Raw genomic sequence first — 13,921 nt, 5'->3', positions numbered from 1 at the left:
TTTCATTTTGAAAATTTAATTTTCGTACATCATCCATTTGCTATTTTTTTTTTATCGGCTATTCAAGGAGGTAGGAAAAATTTGTGAAAATGAATTTCAATTTTCTTCTTCCGAAAAAAAAGTAAATTTTCATTTCCGTGATGAATTTTGGTCATTTTTGGATGATTTTTGAAGAGTGGGAGGGTCAATTTGCATTTTTCAATCAATTTTTTTTGTTGGGGTTCGTTTAAATGTTGCGTGACATTTTCTAGGCCGATATTTCGGTTTGTCCTATGAGCTATAATCGGTTGGGTCTGAAATATGTGTCATTGAAAGTCCTTAGGGGTCAAATCTAGGCTCGAAATGGAGAATGCATCATCCCTGACTTTTATATCGGAATCATCCTACATTTGCATAAATTAAAGTGTCTGAATTGTCGTTACCCAACATTAAATGACATCAGATGTTCCCTGGAATCGAAACCAAGTTCAAATCGCAGAATCCATGTACCTTGACCCTTGCATCATTGCTCTCATACATTCTCTTACATTAAAGATCCCAAATTGGCATTTAAAAGCGTTACACAACATTCAAACAACTCCAATCCCAGTACCAACCCCCCTCGCATCCTCACATCCCCTAACCAATTTGAATCCATCCAATCCAATCATCATAATTGCCACTCACATAAAATTTATGTTGACTTTTAATTTGATTTTTGTATTAAAAAGCATTTTATGAAGATTTCAAAATAATTATCGTCAAAAAATAATATTTTCGGTATTTGCTAATTGCTACAAACAACAATCGATAGCTGCAATTGGAACGCGATACGACATATGTGATGTAGAAATTTAGCGCATAGCGCTAATGCATATTTAATATTGGAAATGATTTTTAATTTAATTTTCAACGAGAAATTCTTTTATTTTTTTTTGTATTTTATTTTTTGGATACACTCGCAAATCGAATGAATTGAAAATAGCTTTTCGAGTACAAATGAATGTAAAGGAATAAGCTTTTCATTTAATAATAACTCAATAGACCATACACTGATCGAAAACTGTTCTGTATTCAAGTAGCACATTTTCAGAAATAAATATAAAATGAACATATATGGATTGGATAGAGAATTGGGAGGATTTGTTTGCATATGTGTGGTGGAAGGTAGGTGGCAATGGCGCAGTTTCTGGGTTTTTGAATGGATATTTGTAATATTGATGGACATTCATCATTAGTATTGGGTATTTCTCATGGATATTGGGTTTTGAGATTGAATGACTTGAAGAGGAGTTAAACCCCTGTATTGGACAAAATGAGCCTGAAATAGACAACATGCTTCAATCAAGACGAAGAATCCCATTAGGACAATTAGCCAGGCATAGGATACAATTCATGGAACAGGAGACAAAGCCTTGTACAGAGCAATAAGCCCCAAATAGGACATTCGGCAAGAAAAAGGACACAAAGTCAAGTACAGGACACAAAGCCTAATGCAAGACACCAAGTCTAGTACAGGACACAAAGGCTAGTACACGATACAAAGCCGACTACAGGACACAAAGGCCAGTACAAGACACAAAGCTTAGTACAGGACACAAAGCCTAATACAGGACAAAAAGCCTAATACAGGACAAAAAGCTGAGTACAGGATTTGAAGCTTAGTACAGGACACAAAGCTTAGTACAGAACACAAAGGCTAATGCAGGACACAAAGCCTAGTATAGTACATAAAGGATAGTCCAAGGCCTTCAACCCCAGACAAGACATGACTTAAAACCCATAAATACCCCAAACAGGACAAACCGCCCAAAACAGCCTACAAAAACCATCCTCAACTCAAAAGTCCTCATGGAATACAAAAAAAAAATACAGCAAAAGAGCGAGAATAAGTGTGAGCGATAGAAAGACTACAATAAAATATCGTAATCCATCGCATGCAAAAATAAATTTCATTCAATTAATCTTCCTTTTTTTTATACTGATACAGAGTGCTGTTACCGTACGATAGAGAAGCAAAAGAACTGAATGGATATACATATATATATGTGCATGCACATTGTACATTTTCCACTATTTTCATTTTGCATGTACATCTTCAAATTGGATAGAGACAAAAAAAAATATCCATTCAGAGTCATTTGTTGAAAAATTACGGATGAACAGAGTATCTAAGAGCATGTGGAAATTAAATCAGAATATAATATGAATCATAGTCCCATTGACCTCATTTCCTGTATACTGACTACTGAAATATATTTAATTTAATTTGTCAAGCTTTTTTTTTCTTTTCTAGTTTTTGGTCTTTTTTAGTGCCATTTAAGTGATTCATCCTCTCTCTTTTTCTTCTTTATTCATGAAGAAATTCTTTGTTGTGTTGCTGTTGGCCTGGAAGAGCAATAAAGGATAATTGTTTACAGGATGCTTTCATTTAAGATGTTGTGCTGATTACATTTACTTTTAGATGTAGACCATTAAAATGCTAATGGATACTTGATTATTATACATTCCAGAACCCCCCCTATGGGGTTAGTGTATGGAAGCAGGAAAATAATAAATAATTACATTTGTTTGCAACTATCAGTTGAGATGAACAAGATTGTTAGTGAAGGGGTGGACAATGGGAGCTTATGGGAAGGTTCTGGGGATGAATTGTCAAATTTGGTGCAGTTTTGTGGTCAAAATGTTAGAAAAATACCAATTTGGGGATTTTTGAAATTGTTTAAGGCTTGTTTAAGGCACATCTGAGTTTCCAGTACAATATTTTAGTGTGTCACGGTACTTCAATTGGCCACCATTGTCTTAAATGGTTTTTATACATTCTATTGTATCAGGAAGTAATGCCGTTAAAGAATTGGATCAAAAATTGTTTGAATTTTGTAAATTTAATAGCTTCCAAGGACTAGGAACTGATAAAAATTATCAAAATTGATTAAAATCGGACTTATCATCCTAAAATTCATAGAGACCGCTCTTAGGTCACGTTGTGGTCTTTCTGTATCATTAAAACATGCTATTTGCCTATTAGGGTCATTTTTGACACCATTAACATCAACTAGAGTCCCCATTTAGGTAAGTAACATTACCTAAATTAGTAAAAATTAACAAATTATTTCTAATTAAAATAGTCCAAGAAATAATTAAATTGAATTGCCAAGCTAACACTCGACTCCTTTAGCTACTTCTTCTTAAGAAATCCAATTTATTCCTTAAAAATTTTAAGGCGAAAAAACTCAATTCACCATGAATCACACCAGACGAGCACATTAAAGTCAGTCAAGTTTCTCACTTAAAAATTCACAAAAAAAAGAGAAAGAATTAGAAAGTTGAACATTAAATATCATTAGAAGCTCTTTTTAATCCTTTTTATTTTCAATTCCCATTCCGTCTCCATTTACCGACGTCTGAAATGATTTTTTTTTTTTATTTCCAAATGAAATGAAATTTAAAATTGTATAAAACTGAAAACTGCATAAAAAGTGAAAAATTACGTAAAAATAAAAAAAACTGAAACGGAAGCAACCAATGCTCAGTGAAGACGAGCAAGGAAGACGAGAAAATCCCGTTAGTAGCTGTCTAATTTATGATCCGACTAATTCACTTTGAAATGTAAACGCTAGCTTTATAATTATGTTGTTATTGTGTGCTCACATTCATGCTATATATATTACCATTTCCATTTCATTTTTCTATTCATGTTGATTTCCCACTGTAGAGAGACTAAAAGGATTTTTAATGATGGCAATTTCAGGCAGTGTATTTGCAATGTATGAAAATCGTAGAGCTGTAAAACATACATTTCCTCCCTTTTTACAGTTAAATACAATTTTTTTCTTCTTTCTCTGGCTTCTTTTTTACTTTTTTTTTTTTTGAGTCAGCATGAGAAAGGGATTTTCTCGTTTTACGGATGATGTAAGCAGGGTTGAAGTTAATAGTGATCTAGGAAGTGCTTGATACGGCTTCTAAAACAGAAGTCACTTTTGTTGGGTGTAAATTGGTTAGGTTAAGTGAAATTCTTATTGAATTTTAAATTTTTGGATGTTTTTGTGATAAATTCAGCATTTTTGAATGTTTTATTGCTGAATTTAACAATTTTTAGATGTCTTTTTGATTAATTCAGCGTTTTTGAATGTTTTATTGCTCTATTTAGCAACATTTGGATGCATTAATGCTGAATTTCAAATTTCTGAATGTTTAATTGCTGTATTCAGCAATTTTTGAATGTTTAATTCAAAATTCAACCATTTTTGGATGTTTTGTTGCTGAATCCCGAATATTTGAAAGTTTTTCGTAAATTTTTTTGATCAATTTAAATTTTTTGAATGTTTTATATCTGAATTCAGCATTTTTCAAATTTAACTAGTCAAAATAACAATTATTGAACGTTGTTGTCCTGAATTGAGCAATATTTGATGTTTTTTAGTTGGATTAAAGATTATAAAATATTCTATTGCTAATTTAGCGCTTAATTTCATTTGCAAGACATTATGAAAATTAACTCAACTCTAAATAAATTTTAAATTTCCAACTCTGAGGATCATAAAATACACGCATGTAACTAAAGTTTGCCGCCTACCCCATCCTCTATCTATCTATCATCCTTCTGGGGGACATTGAGAATCACATCATCCATTGAGAATAGGAAAAAAAAGGAAAAATTTTACAACACAACAGTCAACGTCAGACGCATGCAGGAAGTAAAACATATAAAATCGGAGATGAATACTAAATTAGAGTCTTATTTAAGTCAAATTTATTCCTATTGTGTGTATAATAATTCAAACATGATATTAATTTAAATATGCTATAGCACACTTCTTCATAATCCATCCACATTCATTCAGTTTTATATGTGCTGTATACACATATTTGCTTATTTATATTTGTTTATTTACCGTCTTCAATGAACGTGTTTATATTATGGTGAAGACAAGCAAGCAATTTTGCAATGAATGTAGGATGTAAAGAAGTTTTTTCATCTCATGCCGGTTTTAAAAATTTCTTTTTATGCTTTAAAGTTCTTTTTTAATTTTCATTCAAGAAGCGAAGAAGTAAAAGCGTGAAAAGGCTTCATACTCTATAGTTTACAGTAAGGCAGACTCAAAAATTTATTAAAAGTTCAAAAGGTTTCTGAAGTAAACTTTAAATGGTTTAAAGTTTTTGTCTTGTTGTTGTTGTTGTTGTTGTTATGCTGATACATTTCAAGGAAGAAGAAAATTTTTTAGGCTTTACTTTTTGGAAAGAAAAAAGTTTTTCAGTGAGTTTTAGCCTAGGGATTCATAATGAATATAATCGGTATTTTATAGTAATACTTGTGATGAATTTTTAATGTAAAGATGAAAGTTTGTTTACTTAGGTGAAATGGGAGTAGAGTTGAATGGGTAATTAAGTAATCACTAAAGTATTTTTTTGGATATTAAGGAATTGATAAAAGTTGATTTTTGCTATGTAATTTAATATTTCTTAAAGTTTTTAATAATTATTATGTTTTTAAAATGTTCAATATTTTAGTTTGAATTTTTTAATTTATATTTAATTTTCTAAATTCAATTTTCGAATTTTTAAAGTTTAAAATCTTGTTTTTAACTTTCAAATTTAATTTAAAAAATATTTTAGTTTATCAAATTGAAATTTATGAATTTTCAAATTTAAATTCTTTTTTTTTCAAATAAAGTTCACAAAAGTTTTCAAATTAAACTTAATAAATTTTTAAATTTAAAAACCAAATGTATATTGCCAATATTTAGTTTTGACATTTTAAAATGTAACTTTATTGCAAACGCAATCCTTTAAAGTTAATAATTCAAATTTTTAAATTTTAATGTCAATTTTTTAAATTTTTAATTTTAGAAATTTAAATTCTTAATTCCAATATTTTAAATTTTCAATTTCAAAATTCCAATATTTTAAATTTTCAATTTCAAGATTTCAAATTTTTAAATTTAAATTCAAAAATTACTGCATTCTCTAAATTTAAGTCCTTATTCAAAAGTTTAAATTAAATTTTTTAATAATATTTCCAAGTTTCTTAAAGAAATTCAAATTTTTAATAAATTTTAATTCACAAACTTCCGTAATATCATCATCATGTAATCCTATTCCTTAATTTGCCATAAATGAAAATTTTAATACTTTCTTCTTCACGTAAACATCATATATCCATGTCCTCAAGACGAAACAAGAAGATATCTCATTAAATTTCATCACAAGTCCTCAACATTTAAGAGAGAGTAAAAGACAGAAAAACTTCGAGACTTTTCAGCCTCTAGCTTCAAGCATTCTTAAACAACAATTTTTTTGGTGCTTGAAAATTTTCTCATATTATGGAAATGTGAGAGCCTCATAAGATTCATATGAAAAAGTCTCTCATTAATATTAAAAAGCAACAACATACAAAGATTCTAAATTATATACATAAGAGTTTCGTAGGTCTTCTTCTACCTTCATCTTTAGTTTGTTTCATGTAAGCTGTAAGCTGCACACATACTCACTTTTTTTTGGGGTAAGTTTATGATTTTAATTAGATATCATACATGTGCATACAACTTACATAACCTCTCTTCACATTTACTTTAACTTTTTTTTTGTTCATGTTTCTCTTGCTTTATGGATATGTAAGTTTTCTGGGATTTTTGAGCTGTTTTACATGGAAAATGGGGGATGAAAGTCATTTTGTAAGTTTGTAGGATAAGATCTAAGCTTGTATGATTTAATAATGTAAATTACGACGTTGTAAAAGATTAAACTTAGTTCTGACCTACATATCCAGACAATCTAACGGAATCCATGTTAGGAGCCTTATCCGGTAAGCAGTAGCCAACGTAAGAGCCAGGCTTCAGGTGCCGTCGGTACGGCCAGCTGATCTGTACGGCCAGCGAATTAAGTAAGTAACTAAGAAGCCTCATCCAACCCCCCATAAACGACCCCAACCCTACCATCCATCCAGTCCAATAAAACTGAATCAAAATTCATCAAAAAAAGCTCCTCTCAATCACCCCCCATCTCAATCAAATTTAACCCTTTTCATAAACTTTGTTGCTTTATTCCTACTATCATTGTGTATCTGTATGTCTGCACAGTATAATATAATAGCGATATGATTACACAACGTGAACAAACTGAAAATTTATTTAACGAACTTTTCCCTTTTGCCTTTCTTTTTCGAAGTAAAAATTTTTGTAAGAGAGAGACTTACAAAAAAGATGAGAATGAGATGGTAGAAAAGCAAAAAAAAGAAAAATTATTAAGTAAGCAATGGCAGTGAATGAGAAAGATAGGAGCAAAAGATGAAAGATAAATATTTTCATACTGAGGAATGAATCTATGTGAAATGAGACTTGTGACGGAGGATGAAGGATGGCGAGAGAGGCTTGAATTTGTAAAATTAAACGAGGAATAAGAAGAAGGTATGATGAGTTGCTGAGTGGCTATTAGGGCGCATTTGAGAGCGGTTAGATTAAGGCTTTGAATAGATATGAAAGGTCATTGATGATGTTAAGCATTTGTATGAGGATTTAGGAATAAATCTAAGACTTTTTCTAGATATGCATTATTTACCAACTAATCTTAAGTATCTACATTCAGTGCACAGCTTAGACCTTAATTTTAGTCAAGACACTAAATAAAATTTCACGATTTCTTAGCCAAAACACATGTTGACCACGTGCTCTCACCTCAAAAAGTTTTTTGCAGAATTTTAATTAAAATTATCGTTTTTGCAATTGTTAATTAAACAAAATTGATAGAAAAAAGTGGCAAGCGTGTTTGGTCATTAACAGAATTAAAACAAACCATTTAATTTAAAAATTACAAGTAAAAACGTTGGATTTTTTAAGGCAAATTGCCAAAAAAATACTAGTTTTTGCGATTCAACACTTTAATGCTATTTTCTGCCTGTGTTATTAACAATTTCCTCCTAAATACTACAAAATGAACAATTTAATTCATATTCTCCCCAAAAAATCAGTTCTAACATTTTATTTTTAGTACACGAATACAACAGACTCACTTTTTTAAATTTATTATCAGAATTTCACAAGAATTTTAAATTTAGACTAAGAAAAACACTCGAGAACATGAGAATAAAACTTTTGTTGAGTGTTCTTACAAGCTACTTCTTGACCTTGTACCGAAACACAACCTGAGGCTATTTAGAAAAAACTTTGCATGACTTTAAAGCACTTCCTAATGTATTTTTTATGTCGCATTTTGCTTCATAATCTCGGGTAAGGGCATTCAAGTTAGGCACACACACAAAATTTTCTGACTTAATTTAATTAAAAATCAGCACTTCAATGCTGTTTGTTATTTTTTGCGTATAAAGGTGGAAATAGGAAAAGTTTTATTTATTTTTTCTTTCCGCCTAAACATGGGTCACGCATTCCCATAAATTTCCGACACAAAAAAAATGTCTAAATGTCATGTTCTTGCATTTATTTCCATTAATTTTTTATCATTTTACTGTTTTTTATTATTTTTATTATTGAATTAAATTTCATTTTACTTGAATTGATTCAAAGAAAGAAAAATGCCGTCAGAAAGAAAACTTTTTTTTGACAGCGACGAGCCACATAGAAAATTACTTTAATTTGTCGCTTCGCGCTTTAATATATTGGCACATTGCGTGACTATAGTTAAAGTTGTCAAATTACTTCTTTTTGATGGAGTTAAAATGTTTGAGTGGTTCTTTTGGAGGTTAGGGGTTCTAAGGGTGGAGGAATGATTGTCGGGATTGTGAGGTTATTGAAGGTATATCCGTAAGTTATTGATGGAAATTGCTGGATTTTGCTTTGATATCGTACCGAGTCCTAATGATTCTGTCGTTAGGCCATATTGTTGGATTTTTAAGCATTTTTTTATAGAAATTCTTGGAATCTTGGTTTAGGCAAATTTTTAGGACCGAAAATGATACCTAAACCGACACCGAGATCAAAACCATAAGGAAATTCATCAAAATCTCAAGCTCGACATCTGTCTAGCGAACCCTTATTGTGTGTCCATCTTGGATTGTTATCCTGTTGTGTCTTTAATTCAAAAGGACTGTCTTATGCTTTGCGTAGGTTATTCTGACGCAAGAATTCAAATTTTTATAAAATTTCGAGATTTTGAGGTTATTCTGGAATATTATTGAATTTTAGAGACGGAATCTCTCTTAAAATATGAAAATTCTCATGTCACTATGCTTAATCAACAAAATCTACTCAATCCTTACTAAAACCCCTATTCTGCCTCCTATTTCCTACCCAATTACTCAAGCTATTTCCATCCAAAGCCTAGCCAAATTCACCCCTTTTACTAAACTCTTTATCACTCAACCACCTCCAGCCACTTGTTTTATTCTCTTTATATTAATAATCATAAAGTGAAAGTTTTTTTTTTTTTATTTTCACTTCTTGCCGCTTTAATTCGCTCATAATTTGACATTTGAGAGTGAAAAAAGTCAGAAAAATTTTCTTGATTAAAAAAATTCTTTTTTTTTGCCTTTTGGAAAGTTTTAAAAAAATATATAATTTTTGCGCTAAAAAAGTTAAAAGATTTCCTTTATTTTTTTGTTGTTGAGACGGGGCTGTGATGTCAGGATATTTAAAATAGCATGAATTCACACTCTCAGATTTTGTGAAATAAATGCTAACTGATGTGGATAATGAGATTTATTGGCATGACAAGAGAAATTTTTCCCCCTTTTTTTTTTGTTTCTTCAAACTTTTGCATTACTTTTTTTTAATTTTTTGAAAAAAGTTAAAGAGTTTTGTATTTGAATGTTACTTACTTGCGAAATAGGCTACCATTGTTGCGAGAACAATACTTAACAATATTAAGGCAATACTAAAACATTTCCATGAGCACCTATGCTGAAATCTTTTGTCTATCTGAAACCTGGAATTAGAAGAATTTAAAAATTGTTTAATTAATATTTTGTTTAATAATTTTTAAAATAAATATTAATATTTAAAATAAAATTTCTAATAATTTTGTAAATTTAAAAATTTAAATATGAAAAAGTAAAATTTAAAAATTTTGAATAATTTTAAAAATTTTAAAATATTGGAAAACTTTTAAAATGTTTTAAAATAATTTAAAATTAAAATTAAATAATTTTTAATAATTTACTACTTTTTATATAATTTAAAAAAATTAATAATTTTAAAAATTTTATAAATTTTAAATAATTTTAAAAAAGTTAAATTTTAAATTAACATTCCATTCAAAACTTCTCAAAATATCATTTCATATCACAAATAATTAATTCAATTCATTCACAAAAAATATCAAAATTTTCACCCAAAAAGTATCAAAAACACACCCAAAAAATAACACCATCATCAGTAGCAAGCATAAAATAACAAAAAAAAAACTAATTTCTACTATAAACAAATTAATTAAATAATCTCATTATGCGAGACACATCGAGATACAGCGACAGAGAGCGAGAGTGAATAAAAATTATTTCCACATTCCCTTTCAATAAATTATAATATAAAATCCTCTCGCCGTGCCGCTGCTGTGTATTTTTATTTTCGGGAAACACATCACAAAACATTAAATCCTTTCAATCGGATTAACGTACGAAAATAGCAAATTGCCACTTCGCTCATTTAAATGAATAAAATATTATTCATTATTATTTTCTACTGTTTTAATTTTTCGTGGGGGATGTGAAAATTGGATGGGAATGTATTGAGTGGATGATGAGAGTGGAACGCATATTGAGAATGTTCAATTTTGAAATTTTAAAAATTTAACGGTTTTAAAAATTTTGAATTTTAACATTTTATAAATTTTTAATTTTTTTGACTATTGATTTTAGCAATTTTGGCAGTTTATAAATTTTAAAATTTAATAAATCTTAAATTTTTGAATTTTATCGGTTTTGAAAATTTCAAATTTTAACGGTTTTTAAAAATTTGAATTTTTAAAACGTAGAATTCAACACAAAAAATCTAAAATTCCCTCAAAATACACTCCATTTACCCCAACAATTCTCGCTAAATACAATTTCAGGTATTTTAGTCTTTGTCATCGTTTACTATCAACAGTTCAGTTCTGCAAAAAAAGGAACACCGCACAGCTAAATAGTAAAACAACAGCAAAATATGTGCGATATAGAACGAAGCACGCTGATGAGTAGAAACAATAATGAAAGGTGAATTAACAAAATGATTTTCATTAAATAATTTAAAAGCAATTAAAAATCGCTTTCACAACAGAAACACGAGCGTGTTGAAGTTCACGCTTTTGTTTGATAATTGTTACGATTTCATTTGGGTGACGACAACATAAAAACAGTAAATTTTAAAAGGAATTTCTGTTCATTAAACTTCAATGGCGCTTAATGTTGACGACGAGATTCAAGGTTATCAATATCCAGCATCCAACTGCCTTCATCTTATTATGATCGCACGTAACATTAATGTCATTAATGTGTGACATCATTGAACGCAAAATATAATGAAATTTATGTTAAAAACGTAGGTGCTGTAATGTGGACACAAATTAATGGCCGATATCATCACCAGCAAAAATTTTTTTAACGGAAAAAAAGCATTAAACAGCAAATTTCATTATTTTGATTGCAATCGTTAGGCTATCGTGCATGTACAGTAATGGGATGTCTGGTTTGAAAGTAATTTGTGGAAGAAGTCGCGGGAAATATTAACGAAAATGTCATTTTATGGGTTGACTGTATAAAAATGAAGTTGACATGAGGTTGATGGGTTATTTGGGTTTTTTTTGAAGTGGTGCTTTAGTTTTGAGTCGTAGCTTCTTAATTTATCAATTTAGACCATGCTTTAAAATTTTAAATATTGAGTCATTGCTAAAATTTTGGAATTTTGAGTCGTTAATTGATACTTTTGAGTCGTTGCTTCAAAATTGATTAATTTGAGTCATTGATTGTAAATTGATTATATTAATCGTTGCTCTGAATCTCGTTATCTTGAGTCATTGCTTCAAAAATGGTTAATTTGCTTCATTTCTTCCAAATTTGAGTCAAAATTAGTTCATTTGAGTCGTTGATTCAAATTTCATTTAATTAAGTAATTGCTTTGAATTTCTCTATTATGTGTCGCTACTTTAGATTTGCAACTTTGAGTCGTTGCTTCATATTTATCCATATTTGAGTCATCGCTTCAAATTTATCCATTTTTGAGTCATTGCCTCAAAATTCGTCAATTATTAAGTCGTTGATGCAAAATTCCTTATTTTGAGTCATTGCTTTAAATCATGAATTATTCTGTAAGTCGTCACTTCACAGATCAAATCACAGCTTCTCCTCTGACCGACATCACTCTCCCAAAAGAGCCTTTTAATGCAAATTTCATAATAAAATAAGTAAATTAATGCACCAACAGTTTTTTCTCCATGCTCACTCACACATTCTCACACACAAGAAATTCAATTTAAATATCAAATATTTAGGATGACATATAAACCAGAGAAAAAAGAAGAAAATGTGCATATAAAAAAAAAATACTTTTTAATAAAATTTTCTCTCATCTCGAAGCTAAAAATGGAGAATCATGAATATGTAGTAGCACATCATGTCCATAAACACATAAAATCGTACAGCAAAATGATTGTTTCCTTTTTTTACGTTATTTTTTTTACATGCTCAGAAATTTTATGCCCCTGACGTGTCATCTATTTTGTAACTGCACATGTATATCGTCGTATATATGTGCAAATATAAATTTTTTATGAAATCATTAATTACAAATGCAATTTATCATTCCGTTTGCGTGTCAGTTGGTTGATGTTTAAATCGAATTAAAACATACACAGATGCAAATTTGATGTTTTGTATTGCACAAAATGAATATAATGTGATGTAAATTTGAGCTAATGCACGTGCGGTTGTATTACTATTGCCAGAATCCATCAATAATAACCCCTTGTTCCTCTCGTACCCTTTCATGACTCTCAATTGTCCCTGTTGCGCTGAATTTTCATTTGTAATTGAGAATTTCAACCCCCACACACACCGCAACAGTATCGGCACCGGAGCAGATATATAAAAAATTGTAAAAAATTTGAATTTTAATTAAGTTTTTTCTGTGCTATATAAAAAATCGAAACATGCATGAATTGTGTACATATATTGGTAATTTAATTGCCAACACTCTAAAAATTCATACACAAAAATATATTCCGGTGAGAGTCGAATTTTCCATGTCACAAATCGAAATATTCAACAGAATATCCGATGAGATGAAAATTTATTTTTTCATTCTTTAGAACCAAAATTTATTGCAAATGAGGGGACATTAAGGTTTGAATTATGTCTATTAAGATTGAGATGGGAAGTTGGGCGATAAATTTTTAAAATCAGGTGAAATTGAGAATAAATCTTGGAATTGAGGGTGGAAAATGTTCAATTTATGTGGCTGTGGATTGAAAATCTGAAGCGATGACTTCAAAAATTCATTTTATAAGCGACGATTTGACTAAAACTCATTTTAAAAGCGACGATTTGATAAATTTTCAAATTTAAAGCGAGAAACTAAGCTTTTACAGCAACGACTCAAAGCTGTGACTTAATTTTGCAATAAAATCTAAAGCAACGCCTTTAATATACGCTTTAAATTCGAGAATAATTCAAAATTATGTTTTAAATTCAAGATTTCTTCAAAATTACTCTTTAAATTCAAGAAACTCTTCAAAAATTCATCCTAAACTTACTTTCCCTCATTCCTAATTCTGATTCAATTCCGACTGAGATGAGACAAATTAAATTACAGTAGGCAACATTGTGTGCAATGAATCTCACATTTTATATGCAACATGAATAAGTAAAATGTAGAAAGAAAAAGAAATAGGTAGAAATTATAATTTCTTTTGACATGACGTGACATGAAAAGACAAAAAAAAAGGAAAATTTCATTTTTCCATAGAAAAAAGGAAAATTGTTTGTGGCAAGAAAATTTAAAGAACTTTTTCTCATCCT

The 13,921-nt window shown here is 29.7% G+C and overlaps 1 protein-coding gene across 2 annotated transcripts in view; it reads right to left on the bottom strand.

Annotated features, from left to right (window-relative positions):
- The window catches only part of LOC139095135 (teneurin-a-like), a 177,053-nt gene that overhangs the window by 56,596 nt on the left and 106,536 nt on the right, over positions 1 to 13,921 (bottom strand). For both annotated transcript variants that reach the window (XM_070646399.1, XM_070646398.1), the window contains one exon: positions 9,749 to 9,855. In XM_070646399.1, coding sequence (XP_070502500.1) covers positions 9,749 to 9,855 — 107 coding nt within the window. The remainder of the gene's footprint in view (positions 1 to 9,748; positions 9,856 to 13,921) is intronic.

The sequence above is a fragment of the Chironomus tepperi genome, unplaced genomic scaffold, assembly GCF_022539635.2.
Source record: "Chironomus tepperi strain 1889 unplaced genomic scaffold, CSIRO-AGI_Ctep_v1 contig_359, whole genome shotgun sequence".
NCBI classification, from domain to species: domain Eukaryota; kingdom Metazoa; phylum Arthropoda; class Insecta; order Diptera; family Chironomidae; genus Chironomus; species Chironomus tepperi.
This window is presented reverse-complemented; position numbering and strand designations above follow the sequence as displayed.